The 13,619-nt window shown below is 45.5% G+C and overlaps 1 protein-coding gene across 1 annotated transcript in view; it reads left to right on the top strand.

The window, feature by feature from the left end:
• LOC143277601 (fibrocystin-L-like) overlaps positions 1–8,632 on the top strand; it is a 95,871-nt gene extending 87,239 nt beyond the window's left edge. The window contains 5 exon segments of the mRNA XM_076582477.1: positions 1,110–1,241; positions 3,551–3,929; positions 5,842–6,026; positions 6,461–6,581; positions 7,975–8,632. Of these exon segments, the coding sequence (XP_076438592.1) occupies positions 1,110–1,241; positions 3,551–3,929; positions 5,842–6,026; positions 6,461–6,581; positions 7,975–8,288 (1,131 nt within the window). The 3' untranslated portion in view covers positions 8,289–8,632.
• The last annotated feature ends 4,987 nt before the right edge of the window (positions 8,633–13,619 follow it).

Raw genomic sequence — 13,619 nt, 5'->3', positions numbered from 1 at the left:
CTTTCTTTCTCTCCTTCTTTCTTTCCTTCTTTCTTTCTTCAACTACAGCCTGCAGTCCCTGCCTTTTGATGTGAGGCGGCGTTCTTATTTCTGTCTTTCTTTCTTTCTGTCTGTCTCTCCTTCTTTCTTTCTTTCTGTCTGTCTGTCTCTCCTTCTTTCTTTCTTTCTGTCTGTCTCTCCTTCTTTCTTTCTTTCTGTCTGTCTCTCCTTCTTTCTTTCTTTCTGTCTTTCCTTCTTTCTTTCTGTCTTCAACTACAGTCTGCAGTCCCTGCCTTTTGATGTGAGGCGTTGTTCTTTCTTTCTTTCTTTCTGTCTTTCTGTCTGTCTCTCCTTCTTTCTTTCTTTCTTTCTGTCTGTCTCTCCTTCTTTCTTTCTTTCTGTCTTTCTTTCCTTCTTCAACTATAGTCTGCAGTCCCTGCCTTTTGATGCGAGGCGTTGTTCTTCTGTCTGTCTGTCTTTCTGTCATTCTTTCTCTCTTCAGATTCAGCCTGCAGTCCCACCCTTTTGCTCTGAGGCTTCGTCCTTTCCTTCTTTCTTCCTCTCTTTCTTTCTCGTTCTTGTTCTTCTTGTGCGTATGTGTCTTCTTCATCTTCTGCATTGGTGAAACTTCGTGAAGATCACTTATACTGAACTCAATCATGGATTGACACACTGTTACCACAACTACTGCTGCTGCTGCTGCTGCTGCTGCTGCTGCTGCTAACAGTGATGATGATAATGATATCATCATCATCATGTTCTTCTTCATCATAATCCTAAAAACTATTCTTTCTTCAGGCGAATTTGTCCTCTCTTTTTTTTTCTTCTTCTTCTTCTTCTTTTTTTTTTTTTTTTTTTTTTTTTTTTTTTTTTTTTTAACAATATCCATAACTTGAAAAAGTTGTGTCTGCAATGATTAGTGGCGTGATGCACATCTTTCCAGTTCTTGACACATGTTTGTGTAGTTTGTAATTTAAACACTCTGCTTATCTGATGGTGACATTGACTGAACCCCAAAATTTAGTATCCAGGTCAAAATAGTTCTAATCATAAAACAGTTTTCAGCAAATAGTTAGGTGCTGGAAATGAGAGAAACGTTGACCCATTGTGACCTGTGATGGTCCCTGCAGGTGTCCAAACGGCCAGTGGCCTTGCTGGGAGCTGTGATGACCCACCACCCTCTGGTCAACGCCCCCATACAGCTCAGCTTCCGATTGGTGGATCACCTGACCAAACAGCACATCACGGACCTTGGCTGGAGGGTAACGTCACTTCTGTCTGTCTGTCTGTCTGTCTCTGTCTGTCTCTCTCTCTCTGTCTCTGTCTCTGTCTCTCTCTCTCTCTCTCTCTCTCTCTCTCTCTCTGTCTCTCTCTCTGTCTCTCTCTCGTTTTGCCCTGAAGTTGACAAATCGGAATTGCATTTCATCTTGGTCTGTGCCCCATATAAAACGCTGCGTGAAATGCTATTGTTTTCAATCAAAAGCATTTTCTTTAAAGAAAAATCAGAAAAGTAACATAACTGAATTACCATGACGCCTATATCTTACTTGGTTCCTGTTAACATTGTCATATCCTTCCTGGAACACTGATGTGCTTTTCATGGGCAAGGTATTAACGATGTATATGAGTTGCCTACTCGGGTTTGTTTTTTGTTGTTTTGTGTGTGTGTGTGTGTGTGTGTGGGGTGGGGGGTCTCATTTGTATGCATTGTCGTACTGTCCTGTTAAAGCTACTAACGTTTCTCTTCATAGTTTGAAAATTATTCATTATTGTAATGTTTGGTTGACTGCATCTGGTGCATGTTGAGCACACCAGTACTACAGATGTACACGTGGTATCTGGTGCATGGTGAGCACACCAGTACTACAGATGTACACGTGGTATCTGGTGCATGGTGAGCACACCAGTACTACAGATGTACACGTGGTATCTGGTGCATGGTGAGCACACCAGTACCGCAGATGTACACGTGGTATCTGTATGCATGAGACTTTCATGAGTGTGATGGAGAGAGGAAAAGCAACATTCACCATCATCCTTTACCCCCATACAACAAATACTCAGCTCTTTTTCTGTACCGGTTTACACAGATGATTACCTGAAAGGTGCATCGCACAAGCACTCAAAGCTCTGTGTGGAACGTCGTGGGTTTCAGTTTGCTGCCCTCCATTTCTTCAGTGATGGCCTCCATTTCTTCAGTTGATGGCCTCCATTTCTTCAGTTGATGGCCTCCATTTCTTCAGTTGATGGCCTACATTGCTAACTAAACACTGTACAATGAAGTGCCCTCGAGTGCACAAGAAGAAAACTGAAATAGGAAGCAAAAAATCGAAAAAACGAAGCCTGCTGTTTTGCACGTTCTGCCTCTCTCGATCACTTCGTTGCTTTCAAATTCGGAGTTTGTGCATAGTATGTAGGAACACAGAAACCGTTTTAATAATAATAATAATAATAATAATAATATAGTGCTGAACCTTGTGCAGAGACAAATCTAAGCGCGTTCACACCAGTCGTTCACACGCATGCATAACTCTAAAACTGGAGAAATTGAAGATAAGGAAAGGGGGCTATCTTGTGAAGAGGTGGGTTTTAAGGCCAGACTTGAAAGAGCTGAGTACGGAGACCTGACGAAGTGAAAGAGGAAGTTCATTCCATTTGCAAGGTCTAGAGACAAAGAACGTTCTTGAACGGCGTCCAACAGTGGAGTGTTTGAATCTTGGTATGCGTAAACAGAGTGGATCCGAAACCGATCGTAGAGAGCGAGATGGAGTGTAGAGGTGAAGGCAGCCACAAAGATAGGAAGGGGCAGATTTGTAAGTACATTTAAAACATGGAGTGCTGATCTTTTACTTTATTCTGTGTGAGACAGGGAGCCAGTGGAGATGTTGCAAAATACGAGTGGTGTGCTCAAATAGAACAAATAAATGTTGACGCTCTAGAATGCTATGGTGATGTGTTGATTGAGATATATAGATAGAAAGATGGGTGGATAGACAAATCAACTGATCAATACATTTATAGTTTCAGTTTATCAAGGAGGCGTCACTGGGGTTCGGACGAATCCATACACGCTACACCACATCTGCTAAGCAGATGCCTGACCAGCAGCATAACACAACGCACTTAGTCAGGTCTTGAGTGCATGCAAATAATTATAATCCCATGTACGTATCAGAGAGGATTTTCTTTTCTTCCATAGGATTTTGCGGGAGGACAACACTGTTGTTGCCATGGGTTTGTTTTATTGGGGTTTTTGGGTTTGTTTGTTTTTCAGTACGCCAAGTGCGTGTTGCACGCGACACCTCGATTAATCGTCTCATCCGAATGACTAGATGCTCAGTTTGATTTCCTGTCAAACTTGGGAGAAAGAGCGAGAGTGGGATTCGAACCATTCCGCCAACTTGCCCTAGATTTGTATTTATTAAAAAAATAAAAAAAAAATTAAAAAAAATAATAATAACAACAAAACAACAATAACAATGATACTAATACTTAATACTGCTGCTACCACTACTACTACTACTATTACTACTGATGATGATAAACTATATTGTACCACCGCTTCCACCAGAACCACACGTGGACGGTCACCGCCTCCCTGGCCAAACCGGAACTGTGCCCGGGGCGCCTAGAGGGCGACACCAGCGCCACCATTGACCCCGCGACCTCCACCGCCGAGTTCACCAACATCGTGCTGACCGACCCCGGCCTGTGCTTCGTGACCTTCACCCTGACCTCTGACCCCCCGGAGTACGAGGTGGGCGTGGAGGTGGAGGTGCCGGTGATGACGTCAGCCCAGCGTGACCTGAAGGTGGAGGAGAGGAGGGAGGTGGAGGCGCGCCTGGCCTTGACCTTTGACCCCACCACGGCCAGGTACTTTGCCGCCAAGGTCCGTAACCACTACGGTCAGCTAAAGGGAGTCAGGGTGGGGGACTTCAAGGAGAGGCCTGGTGAGTGTGTGTGTGTGTGTGTGTGTGTGTGTGTGTGTGTGTGTGTGTGTGTGTTCAGTCTGTGTGTGTGTGTGTGTGTGTGTGTGTGTGTGTTCAGTCTGTGTGTGTGTGTGTGTGTGTGTGTGTGTGTGTGTGTGTGTGTTCAGTCTGTGTGTGTGTGTGTGTGTGTGTGTGTGTTCAGTCTGTGTGTGTGTGTGTGTGTGTGTGTTCAGTCTGTGTGTGTGTGTGTGTGTGTGTGTGTGTGTGTGTGTGTGTGTGTAGGAGTGTGTGTGTGTGTGTGTGTGAAAGACACATATCAAGATATGCAAGGAATTAATTAGACGGAATATAACATACAAGAAGAAACGTTTGTGTGCGTGAAAAAAAAGGGGGTGGGGCCGAAACAGCAGGAGGGTGGGAAGGGGGGGGGTGCGGAGGGGACGTCCCAGTCTCCCCCGGGGTACGATTTAGGACACTGAGAAGTCCTTGGGGGATGATTTGGAACATTGATGTGTTCCCTGGGGTGGGGGTGGGGTGATTTAGGACATTGATGTGTTCCCTGGGGTGGGGGTGGGGGTGGGGTGATTTAGGACATTGATGTGTTCCCTGGGGTGGGGGTGGGGTGATTTAGGACATTGATGCGTTCCCTGGGGTGGGGGTGGGGGTGGGGTGATTTAGGACATTGATGCGTTCCCTGGGGTGGGGGTGGGGGTGGGGTGATTTAGGACATTGATGCGTTCCCTGGGGTGGGGGTGGGGGTGGAGTGATTTAGGACATTGATGCGTTCCCTGGGGTGGGGGTGGGGGTGGGGTGATTTAGGACATTGATGCGTTCCCTGGGGTGGGGGTGGGGGTGGGGTGATTTAGGACATTGATGCATTCCCTGGGGTGGGGGTGGGGGTGGGGTGATTTAGGTCATTGATGCGTTCCCTGGGGTGGGGGTGGGGGTGGGGTGATTTAGGACATTGATGCGTTCCCTGGGGTGGGGTGGGGGTGGGGTGATTTAGGACATTGATGCGTTCCCGGGGGGGGGGGGTGTGTGTGTGTGTGTGATTTAGGACATTGATGCGTTCCCCGGGGGGATGATGTGGGACATTGATGCGTTCCCCGGGGGGATGATTTGGGACATTGATGCGTTCCCGGGGGGGGGGGGGGATTTAGGACATTGATGCGTTCCCCAGGGGGATGATTTAGGACATTGATGCGTTCCCTGGGGGGATGATTTGGGACATTGGTGCGTTCCCCGGGGGACGGTTTAGGACATTGATGTGTTCCCCGGGGGACGGTTTAGGACATTGGTGCGTTCCCCGGGGGAACGATTTGGGACATTGATGCGTTCCCCGGGGGGATGATTTAGGACATTGATGCGTTCCCCGGGGGGATGATTTAGGACATTGATGCGTTCCCTGGGGGGGGGGATTTAGGACATTGATGCGTTCCCCAGGGGGATGATTTGGGACAATGATGCGTTCCCTGGGGGGTGGGGGGGGGGGTGATTTAGGACATTGATGCGTTCCCCAGGGGACGGTTTAGGACACTGATGCGTTCCCCGGGGGGATGATTTAGGACATTGATGCGTTCCCTGGGGGGATGATTTGGGACATTGGTGCGTTCCCCGGGGGACGGTTTAGGACATTGATGCGTTCCCCGGGGGACGGTTTAGGACATTGATGTGTTCCCCGGGGGACGGTTTAGGACATTGGTGCGTTCCCCGGGGGAACGATTTGGGACATTGATGTGTTCCCCGGGGGACGGTTTAGGACATTGATGTGTTCCCCGGGGGACGGTTTAGGACATTGATGCGTTCCCCGGGGGAACGATTTGGGACATTGATGTGTTCCCCGGGGGAACGATTTGGGACATTGATGTGTTCCCCGGGGGGACTTTCGGAAGGGGAGGGAGGGTTGATTTGGGACGTAACACATGGTTCACAGGCAGTGTGGTGGTGACGCTGACGATAGAGGGCAGCACGGAAGGAATGGACGCCATCTTGAAGACCATGTGTGACGACATCCACCAGGGAGTGACCTTCACCTACGACGGCACCACAGCGACCTTGACCCCGGAGATGACGGTGGACGGGAAGAAGTACTACGGGGCGGTGTGCCATGCTGACGATGTGAGTTGTGGCTGGAGGATGGGGATGGGTGTGTGTGTGTGTGTGTTTGGGGAGGGGGTGAGGGTGTGGATCCGTGTGGGGGGGGGGGGGGAAGGAGGGAGGGTATTGCTGGGGTATCTGTGCGTGTGTGTAAGGGTGTGTGTGCTGTGATCTGGATCTGTATGTGTGTATGTATGTTGGGGAAAGGGGGGTGGGGGGTTAGAGGCGTGTGCTGGTGTGTGTGTGTGTGTGTGTGTGTAAGGTGTTTGTGCTGCTGCTGGTGTGTGTGTGTGCGCGCGCGCGCGTGATTTTGCACTGAGTAAGCGTGGGCCAGATGATTTGAGACGAAAAGGGAGGATTTGTGCGTGCAAGTGTATTGCATCAGTCCACTTTGATGCAGGTGAATAGTGAATGTGTGTGTGTGTGTGTGTGTGTGTGTGTGTGTGTGTGTACAGGACCCAGGACTGCACCCTGAAGTGATCGCCGTCATTGTGCTGGCCTGTGTTCTGGTGATTGTCGTCATCGTCTTCGTCCTCCTCTGGAGGTTCAAGGTCTACCCCAAGACCAAGACCTATGGTCAGTTTATCTCCCTTTACAGCAAGACAGGTTAGGGTAATAATAATAATAATAATAATAATAATAATAATAATAATAATGGTATTTATATAGCGCTGAATCTTGTGCAGAGACAAATCAAAGCGCTTTCGCACCAGTCATTCGCACGCATGCATAACTCTAAAACTGTAGAAATTAAAGACAAGGAAGGGCAGGCAAGGGAGGCTATTTTGGGAAGAGGTGGGTTTTAAGGCCAGACTTGAAAGAGCTGAGTGTGGAGACTTGACGAAGCGAAAGAGGAAGTTCATTCCAATCGCAAGGTCCGGAGACGGAGAAAGAACGGCGGCCAACAGTCGAGTGCCCGAAGGGTAGTGGGTCTAACCCAAGACCAAGACGCATGGTCAGTTTGTTTACAGCAAGAGAGGTTAGGGTAGGGAGGGGGGGGGGTGTCTACCCCAAGACCAAGACCCATGGTCAGTTCCATTCTTACAGCAAGAGGGGTTAGGGTAGTGGGGGGAGGTCTATCTCAAGACCAAGACCTATGGTCAGTTTGTTTGTTTATAGCAAGAGAGGTTAGGTTGTGGTACCAGGAGAATCAGTGTGCGTGTGTGTGTGTGTGTGTGTGTGTGTGTGTGTGTGTGTGTGTGTGACCACACTGACCGCTTCACAGCCATCAGCACACTGTGTGATCAACTGGCCTAACGGTCTCTATTTGCAGACTCTGAGAAATCACCGACCAAATACTTAAAGTCGTGAGGAATTTGTCTGACGATTTTTTTAATTTTTTTTTTACAGACTCTGAAAAATGACAAACAAAGGACTTAGGGTCGTGATGAACCGGTCTGATGGGTTTTTTTTTTAATAGTTGGTTGGTTGGTTGGTTGGTTGTTTTGTGTGTGTGTGTGTGTTTGTTGTTGTTTGTTTGTTGTTTTTTTTGTTTTGTTTTTTGTTTTTGTTTGTTTTTTGTTGTTGTTTTTTTACAAACTCTGTGAAATGGCCCACCAAACACTTGTGGTCGTGATGAACTCGTCTGATGTTTTTTTTTTAAAATTGTTGGTTGGTTGGTTGGTTGGTTGGTTGGTTGTTTTGTGTGTGTGTGTTTGTTTGTTTTTTGTTTTTGTTTTTGTTTTTTTTAACAGACGCTGTTAAATGGCCCACTAAGGTGGGGGTTTTTTGTGTTTTTTTGTTGTTGTTTTTTTTATACTTAGGGTCATGAGAATCTTGTCTGACGATTTGGGTTTTTTGTTATTTTTACAGACTCCAAGAAATCGCCCACCAAATAGATAGGGTCGTGATGAACTTGTCCGGCGGATTTTTGTTGTGTATTTTTAGACTCTGAGAAATCGCCCACCAAGCACTTATGAGTTGTGATGAACTAGTCGGACGGTTTTGTTTTGTTTTTTTCTTTTTAAAGACTCGGAGAAATCGTCCACCATGCACCTGAAGCCGGACAGGTGTGAGGAGGACAGGTGTGAGGACAGGTGTGAGGACGTCGAGGACGTGGTGCACCAGGAGGACATCTTCCTCAGCCTCAGGTTCCGGGACACCCCCAAACGCCTGCCCCCACTCTCCGCCCCCCAGGCCCCCGGGCTGTTCCCCCACAGGGCACACCAGAACCTGCCGTCCATGCCGGGAATTCCCGATGCCCCGGACCCTCCCACCATGCTCACCCCGTCCGGAATCGGTCTGGGCTTCACTCCCAAACCGGTACGCATCACCGACTGCTAAACAGGCATACTGGTTTCGGTCCGGACCCAGTACACGCGTGGCCAGTATCCTTGCAAACTTGGGCATCGGGTGTTGTGAGTTGAACGGCAGTGTTGTATCCGTCTTCCAGATCAGCTCCGCTTTATTATCGTGATTATCAAAACGTTCACAAATTCGCAGGACGACATTCTCTGTACAGCTTGTTTCGGCCAAACCTGAGGATCTTTCTGAACAGTACCCATTCACAGATTCCAAAACTGGTATGCTGCTTCCGAAACAAAAACACAACACCCTGAGTTCATCCAGTGCACATTACTTTTCAGTCCAACAAAAACTTTCATACTGGGTGGTGCAGGGTTTCTGAACCCGTTTGGAAAAAAAAAGAAACAAACATTTAAGTTTATAATGCACATTTGCTGTAATTCACACATTTTTGTTGTTGTTGTTTTAGTTGGGGTTCTTTTTGTTTGGGTTTGTTTGTTTGTTTGTTTGTTTGGGTTTTTTTCAGCTTTTTAATCAACATAGTTATGATATCCATTGTGATCAGTTTTGCTCTTACTACAAATAATATCCCTCAAAGAAGCACATGCAAACACCACTGTTTTGCACGTTTTTTCGTCTTATCTAAAACGCAAGCTTTGTTTGTTTTTTGTTTGTTTTTCAATCGACTTACTTGCTTCCCATGCTGTTGTTTGGTTTGAGGTCAGTCCAGTGTGTGGTTAAGCCCCTTACTTTTCCCTGCAATTGGTTTCTTCGTGTGCTCCGTGTCATTGACTTTCAGGGGGGACTATCCAACGTGACACCACTGTCACAGCGAAAACCAGATTGTCTCCCCTCTCATTCCCACCTTCCCCGTTCTACAAGCTCTTCCCACCACCAGTCACATTTGTGTGGGTGTTGGTTTAAAGTCCTAATTTCTTTTTTTATTGACCATTAGCTTCAGGACATTCATGCCTGTTCACGTGAAGTTTGCTTCATATTATCGTTTCAGGAAGCTGTCAGCCAGCATAACTTTCTAGCACTGTTGATAACACTTTTTTTTTTTTTTTTCGAGGGGAGGATAACTTTCTGGCACAGGTGATAATAAAACATGATTTTTCTTTATAGGTGAGGATTGTTTTTGATGGGGGGCGAGGGGGATTATTAAAAAGAAAATGTGTGCCAGCTTTAGTTATATTCACAACCCTTCTATATAATCAGTACAATACAGTACTGTGCATCTTTACTCACCCACTTGGAAATCAATTATGTAACTACATTCCAACCTTATACCTCAGTTGGATGAGGGTTTGTTTGTTTGTTTTGTTTTTTTGGGGTTTTTTTTTGCAGTTAAGGGGTGTCAAACCTGTTTTTTCAGCAGGGCAATGTTGATGTGTAATTCTATGTTTGTTTGTTTTTTTATAACAAAGCTGTCTGTGTTACTGAGAATGCAAAAATTTCAATATAAGGTATCGGACATGTGTACAGATGTATACTATTTTTTTCTGCTCAGAGAATGTGCCTTGCTCAAACAACACACACACACAACAAACAAATGTTGAGTGGAATAAACAATCACCATTAAGGTTGTACAGATGTTCAAACAAAAAAAGACAGGAAATATCGAGTTGAGAAAAGTTCAGAATCATCTTCTGCTGAAGGTTTTGGAGCTCTTTGTCTTAATGTGTCAAGGAGAGCGAGAGAACATGCATGCAGTATCGTGAAACAAATACACCTGTATGGATTTTTTTCTTTTTCTTCTGCGTTCGTGGGCTGCAATTCCCACGTTCACTCGTATGCACACGAGTGGGCTTTTACATGTATGACCGTTTTTACCCCGCCATGTAGGCAGCTATACTCTGTTTTCAGGGGTGTGCATGCTGGGTATGTTCTTGTTTCCATAACCCACCGAACGCTGACATGGATTACAGGATCTTTAATGTGCATATTTGATCTTCTACGTGCGTATACACACGAAGGGGGTTCAGGCACTAGCAGGTCTACACATACGTTGACCTGGGAGATCGTAAAAATCTCCACCCTTCACCCACCAGGCATCGTCACCGTGATTTGAACCCGGGACCCTTAGATTGACAGTCCAACACTTTAACCACTTGGCTATTGCGCCCGTCCACCTGTATGGACTTAACTAACAACCGAAGAATAAAAAAAAAGGGTGATGCTGCACTATGACAATGTGCTCCCTTCAGGGAGAGCAGCCCGAATTTCACACAGAGAAATCTGTTGTGACATAAAGTAATGCCATACCATTCAACAGCGTACATCCACGACAAAACAAAGGCAAAGGTAGGACATACTTGGCATGTCTTTATTGTCTGACCAAGTCATCAATTAACAAGCCCATTGCCCGACTCCCAACCCACATGGTAAAACATTTGAAACGGATACAGTAATCGTCATCATCATGACAATCAAAGGTACAGTCCACAAGAAATTCATTAAAAATAATAATAATAATTAAAAAAAAACCCATCAGTACCGATTCAGTTTTATCACTTTTCTTAAGAAGACTAGTAGAGTGGTACTGCACAGCCGTCATCAGAACAATGAGATACAGCCCCAATGCTGGCCACACACCACAGTCCCAATGCTGGTCACACACCACCACACATCAACATGTCGACACTTTGTTTCTCAAGGAAGCCTCACTGCGTTTGAAAAAAAAAAAAAAAAAAAAAAAAATCCATGTACGCTACATTACATCTGCTTAGCAGATGCCCGAGCAGCCGCATAACCCAACGTGCTCAGTCAGGCTTTGAGTGCATGCATATATATTTGTGTACCTATCAGAGTGGGTATCTTCGACTGAATCTTGCCAGAGGACAACACTCGTTGCAGTGGGTTCTTTTACCTCGCGCTGGGACTATGCGGCGCAGGGGTACGTCCCCCGGGTGGCGGATGGGGGAGCCCTCCCTTTGGGGGTTGCACCAAATGATATGGAATAAGGTGCCGTGGACCCACATAGTCTAGGAGAAGGACAACTCTGATTTCAAACCCGGGCAGATGGAGTCCATTAGCCTCAGCAGGCAGTCCTTCCAAGAGAAGGGAAACTCCCAAGAGAAAACCCGGCCAACTGTAAACTGTTACCAGAACAGGAGATCACCGAAGACGGCGCCACAGTGGCCTCTCTAAGGGGCGTGATCTAGTCAAAACCGGCTCTGCACGCACTCTACGACACATGGCTATGCAGACAACAGTGGGTTCTTTTTCAGTGCGCCAAGAGTGTGCTGCATAGGGGACCTACGTTTATCATCCAAATAACCAGACGCTCAGGTTGATTTTCCTGTCAAATTTGGGGAGAAAGGGCGATAGCCCAGACCCTTTGACTCTGTACTGGTAGATGAGTGTTTTAACCACTGTGCCACCTTCATGTCAGCTGTTGCTTTCTGGCAAGTACAGTAAACTGAACCACCTTTCAAACAAAAAGTCCTGTTCACAAAGGGAACACTTCAACCTGACAGGTGACCGTTGGCTGAACCACCCACTTGTCATTCAGAACAAAGACAAAAATACATTCCACAATAGATAGAAAATAACATCGCTTTCAATCTGAGGTCATGTGACTGAAAATGTAAAAAAAAAAAGTATGAAGAGTGAAAAGAACCACAGAGAAAGAGAGAGAGCATATGAAAAAGACATTCATACATAATATAAATCCAGTAACCATTCACCAGAAATCGTGTCACAAGTAACAACAGATAAAACAAAGAAGGTGCTGACCACACAGCACAAAACCGCAACAAACATCCACACTTTCCAAAAACACAACAACAAAAAACAACACATGCCGGCCAGTGTTCAAGATCCAGCCTGACCAACTGTTGCCATGACAACCCAATGTTACCATGACAACCCAATCACCTGTCAACCCAGGACAGACAGGACAAACCACACTCAAGACGTACAACCAGCAACCCTTCATGGAAAAGTCACTGGCTTCTGCTGACATCACAAATGGACCATCCCTCACCAAAGACAAACACTAGCTGATGTTGATACACGGAAAACACTGCATGACAAACACACAAGTCATCACCTGGCAATGTTCACACATGATATAGCAGCTGACAAACATAAAGGTCAACATTTACCAATGTTCAGACATGATATAGCAGCTGACAAACATAAAGGTCAACATTTACCAATGTTCACACATGATATACCAGTTGACAAACATAAAGGTCAACATTTACCAATGTTCAGACATGATATACCAGCTGACAAACATAAAGGTCAACATTTACCAATGTTCAGACATGATATACCAATTGACAAACATAAAGGTCAACATTTACCAATGTTCAGACACCCAATAAAAACACTGCTGTCAAACACAAAGTTCAACTCTTGCCGGGGTGAAGACACAGAAAACACTGGCTGACAAACGTATGTCATAACCTGCCAATGTTCAGACACAAAATACCAGCTCACAAACACATGTCAACACTTGCAAGTGTAAAGACACATAAAACTCTGGCTGACAAACACGAAAGTCGTCACCTGTCAATGCTGAGACACAGAAAAAAAAAAAAAACACTGGCTGACAAGCCCCATGGTCAATATGTGCACACACACACACACACACACACTCACACAAAAAACCAACAACAACAAAAATACCGAACAGCCAATCTACCCAGATACACAAGAACATCATCCCACTTACCACTCACAAACACATGAAACTAACAGCTGGCAAATAGTAGAGCGAAAAAAAAAGACTTCCCTTCATTTAGAACAAAACCTTCTCACCATCCTTCAAAAAAAAAAAAAAAAAAAAAAAAAAGCAAGAAAAAGCCCCAGCATACAGAAAATAAATGACCAGCGTTCACACAAAATATGTCTCATTCCAGTTCCACATAAATAGAGGGAAAAAAGAAAGAAAGGAAAAAAAGAGACAGTTGGCCAGTGTGTGACACCAAAGAAAACCGTGTCGGCCATCACTGCATTCAAGTTTCAAGTTTGAATTCTCCTTTCAATACAACACAAGGAAGTCAATGTTCCACACTCAACAACTGAAACTGGACCACTGCTTGCGTACCATCACCAAGCATCAGTTCAAAACGATTATATCACACAACATCTGTGGGGAACACATCTGTTCATTTACAATTATATTCACTGGTTTGTGCCTCTCAGGACATAGAAAAACAAACAAAAAGCTTCCCGATTCAATGCTGCATGAATAGAATGAGTTAAGCTCCGTGTTCTGGCATGTCTGTATCCCTCATTAATCAAAATATTACAACCTGTCTGTAGTGGTATTGAGAGTTTTCATAACTTGTCCATTATCCATGACAAAAGTTTCAAGCGACTCAATGTCTGTCTGTTTCACGTTGTGAAAATAGATGA

Source organism: Babylonia areolata, chromosome 34, assembly GCF_041734735.1.
Source record: "Babylonia areolata isolate BAREFJ2019XMU chromosome 34, ASM4173473v1, whole genome shotgun sequence".
NCBI lineage: Eukaryota > Metazoa > Mollusca > Gastropoda > Neogastropoda > Buccinidae > Babylonia > Babylonia areolata.
Note: the sequence above shows the minus strand (reverse complement) of the source record. Positions and strands in the feature narration are given on the sequence as shown.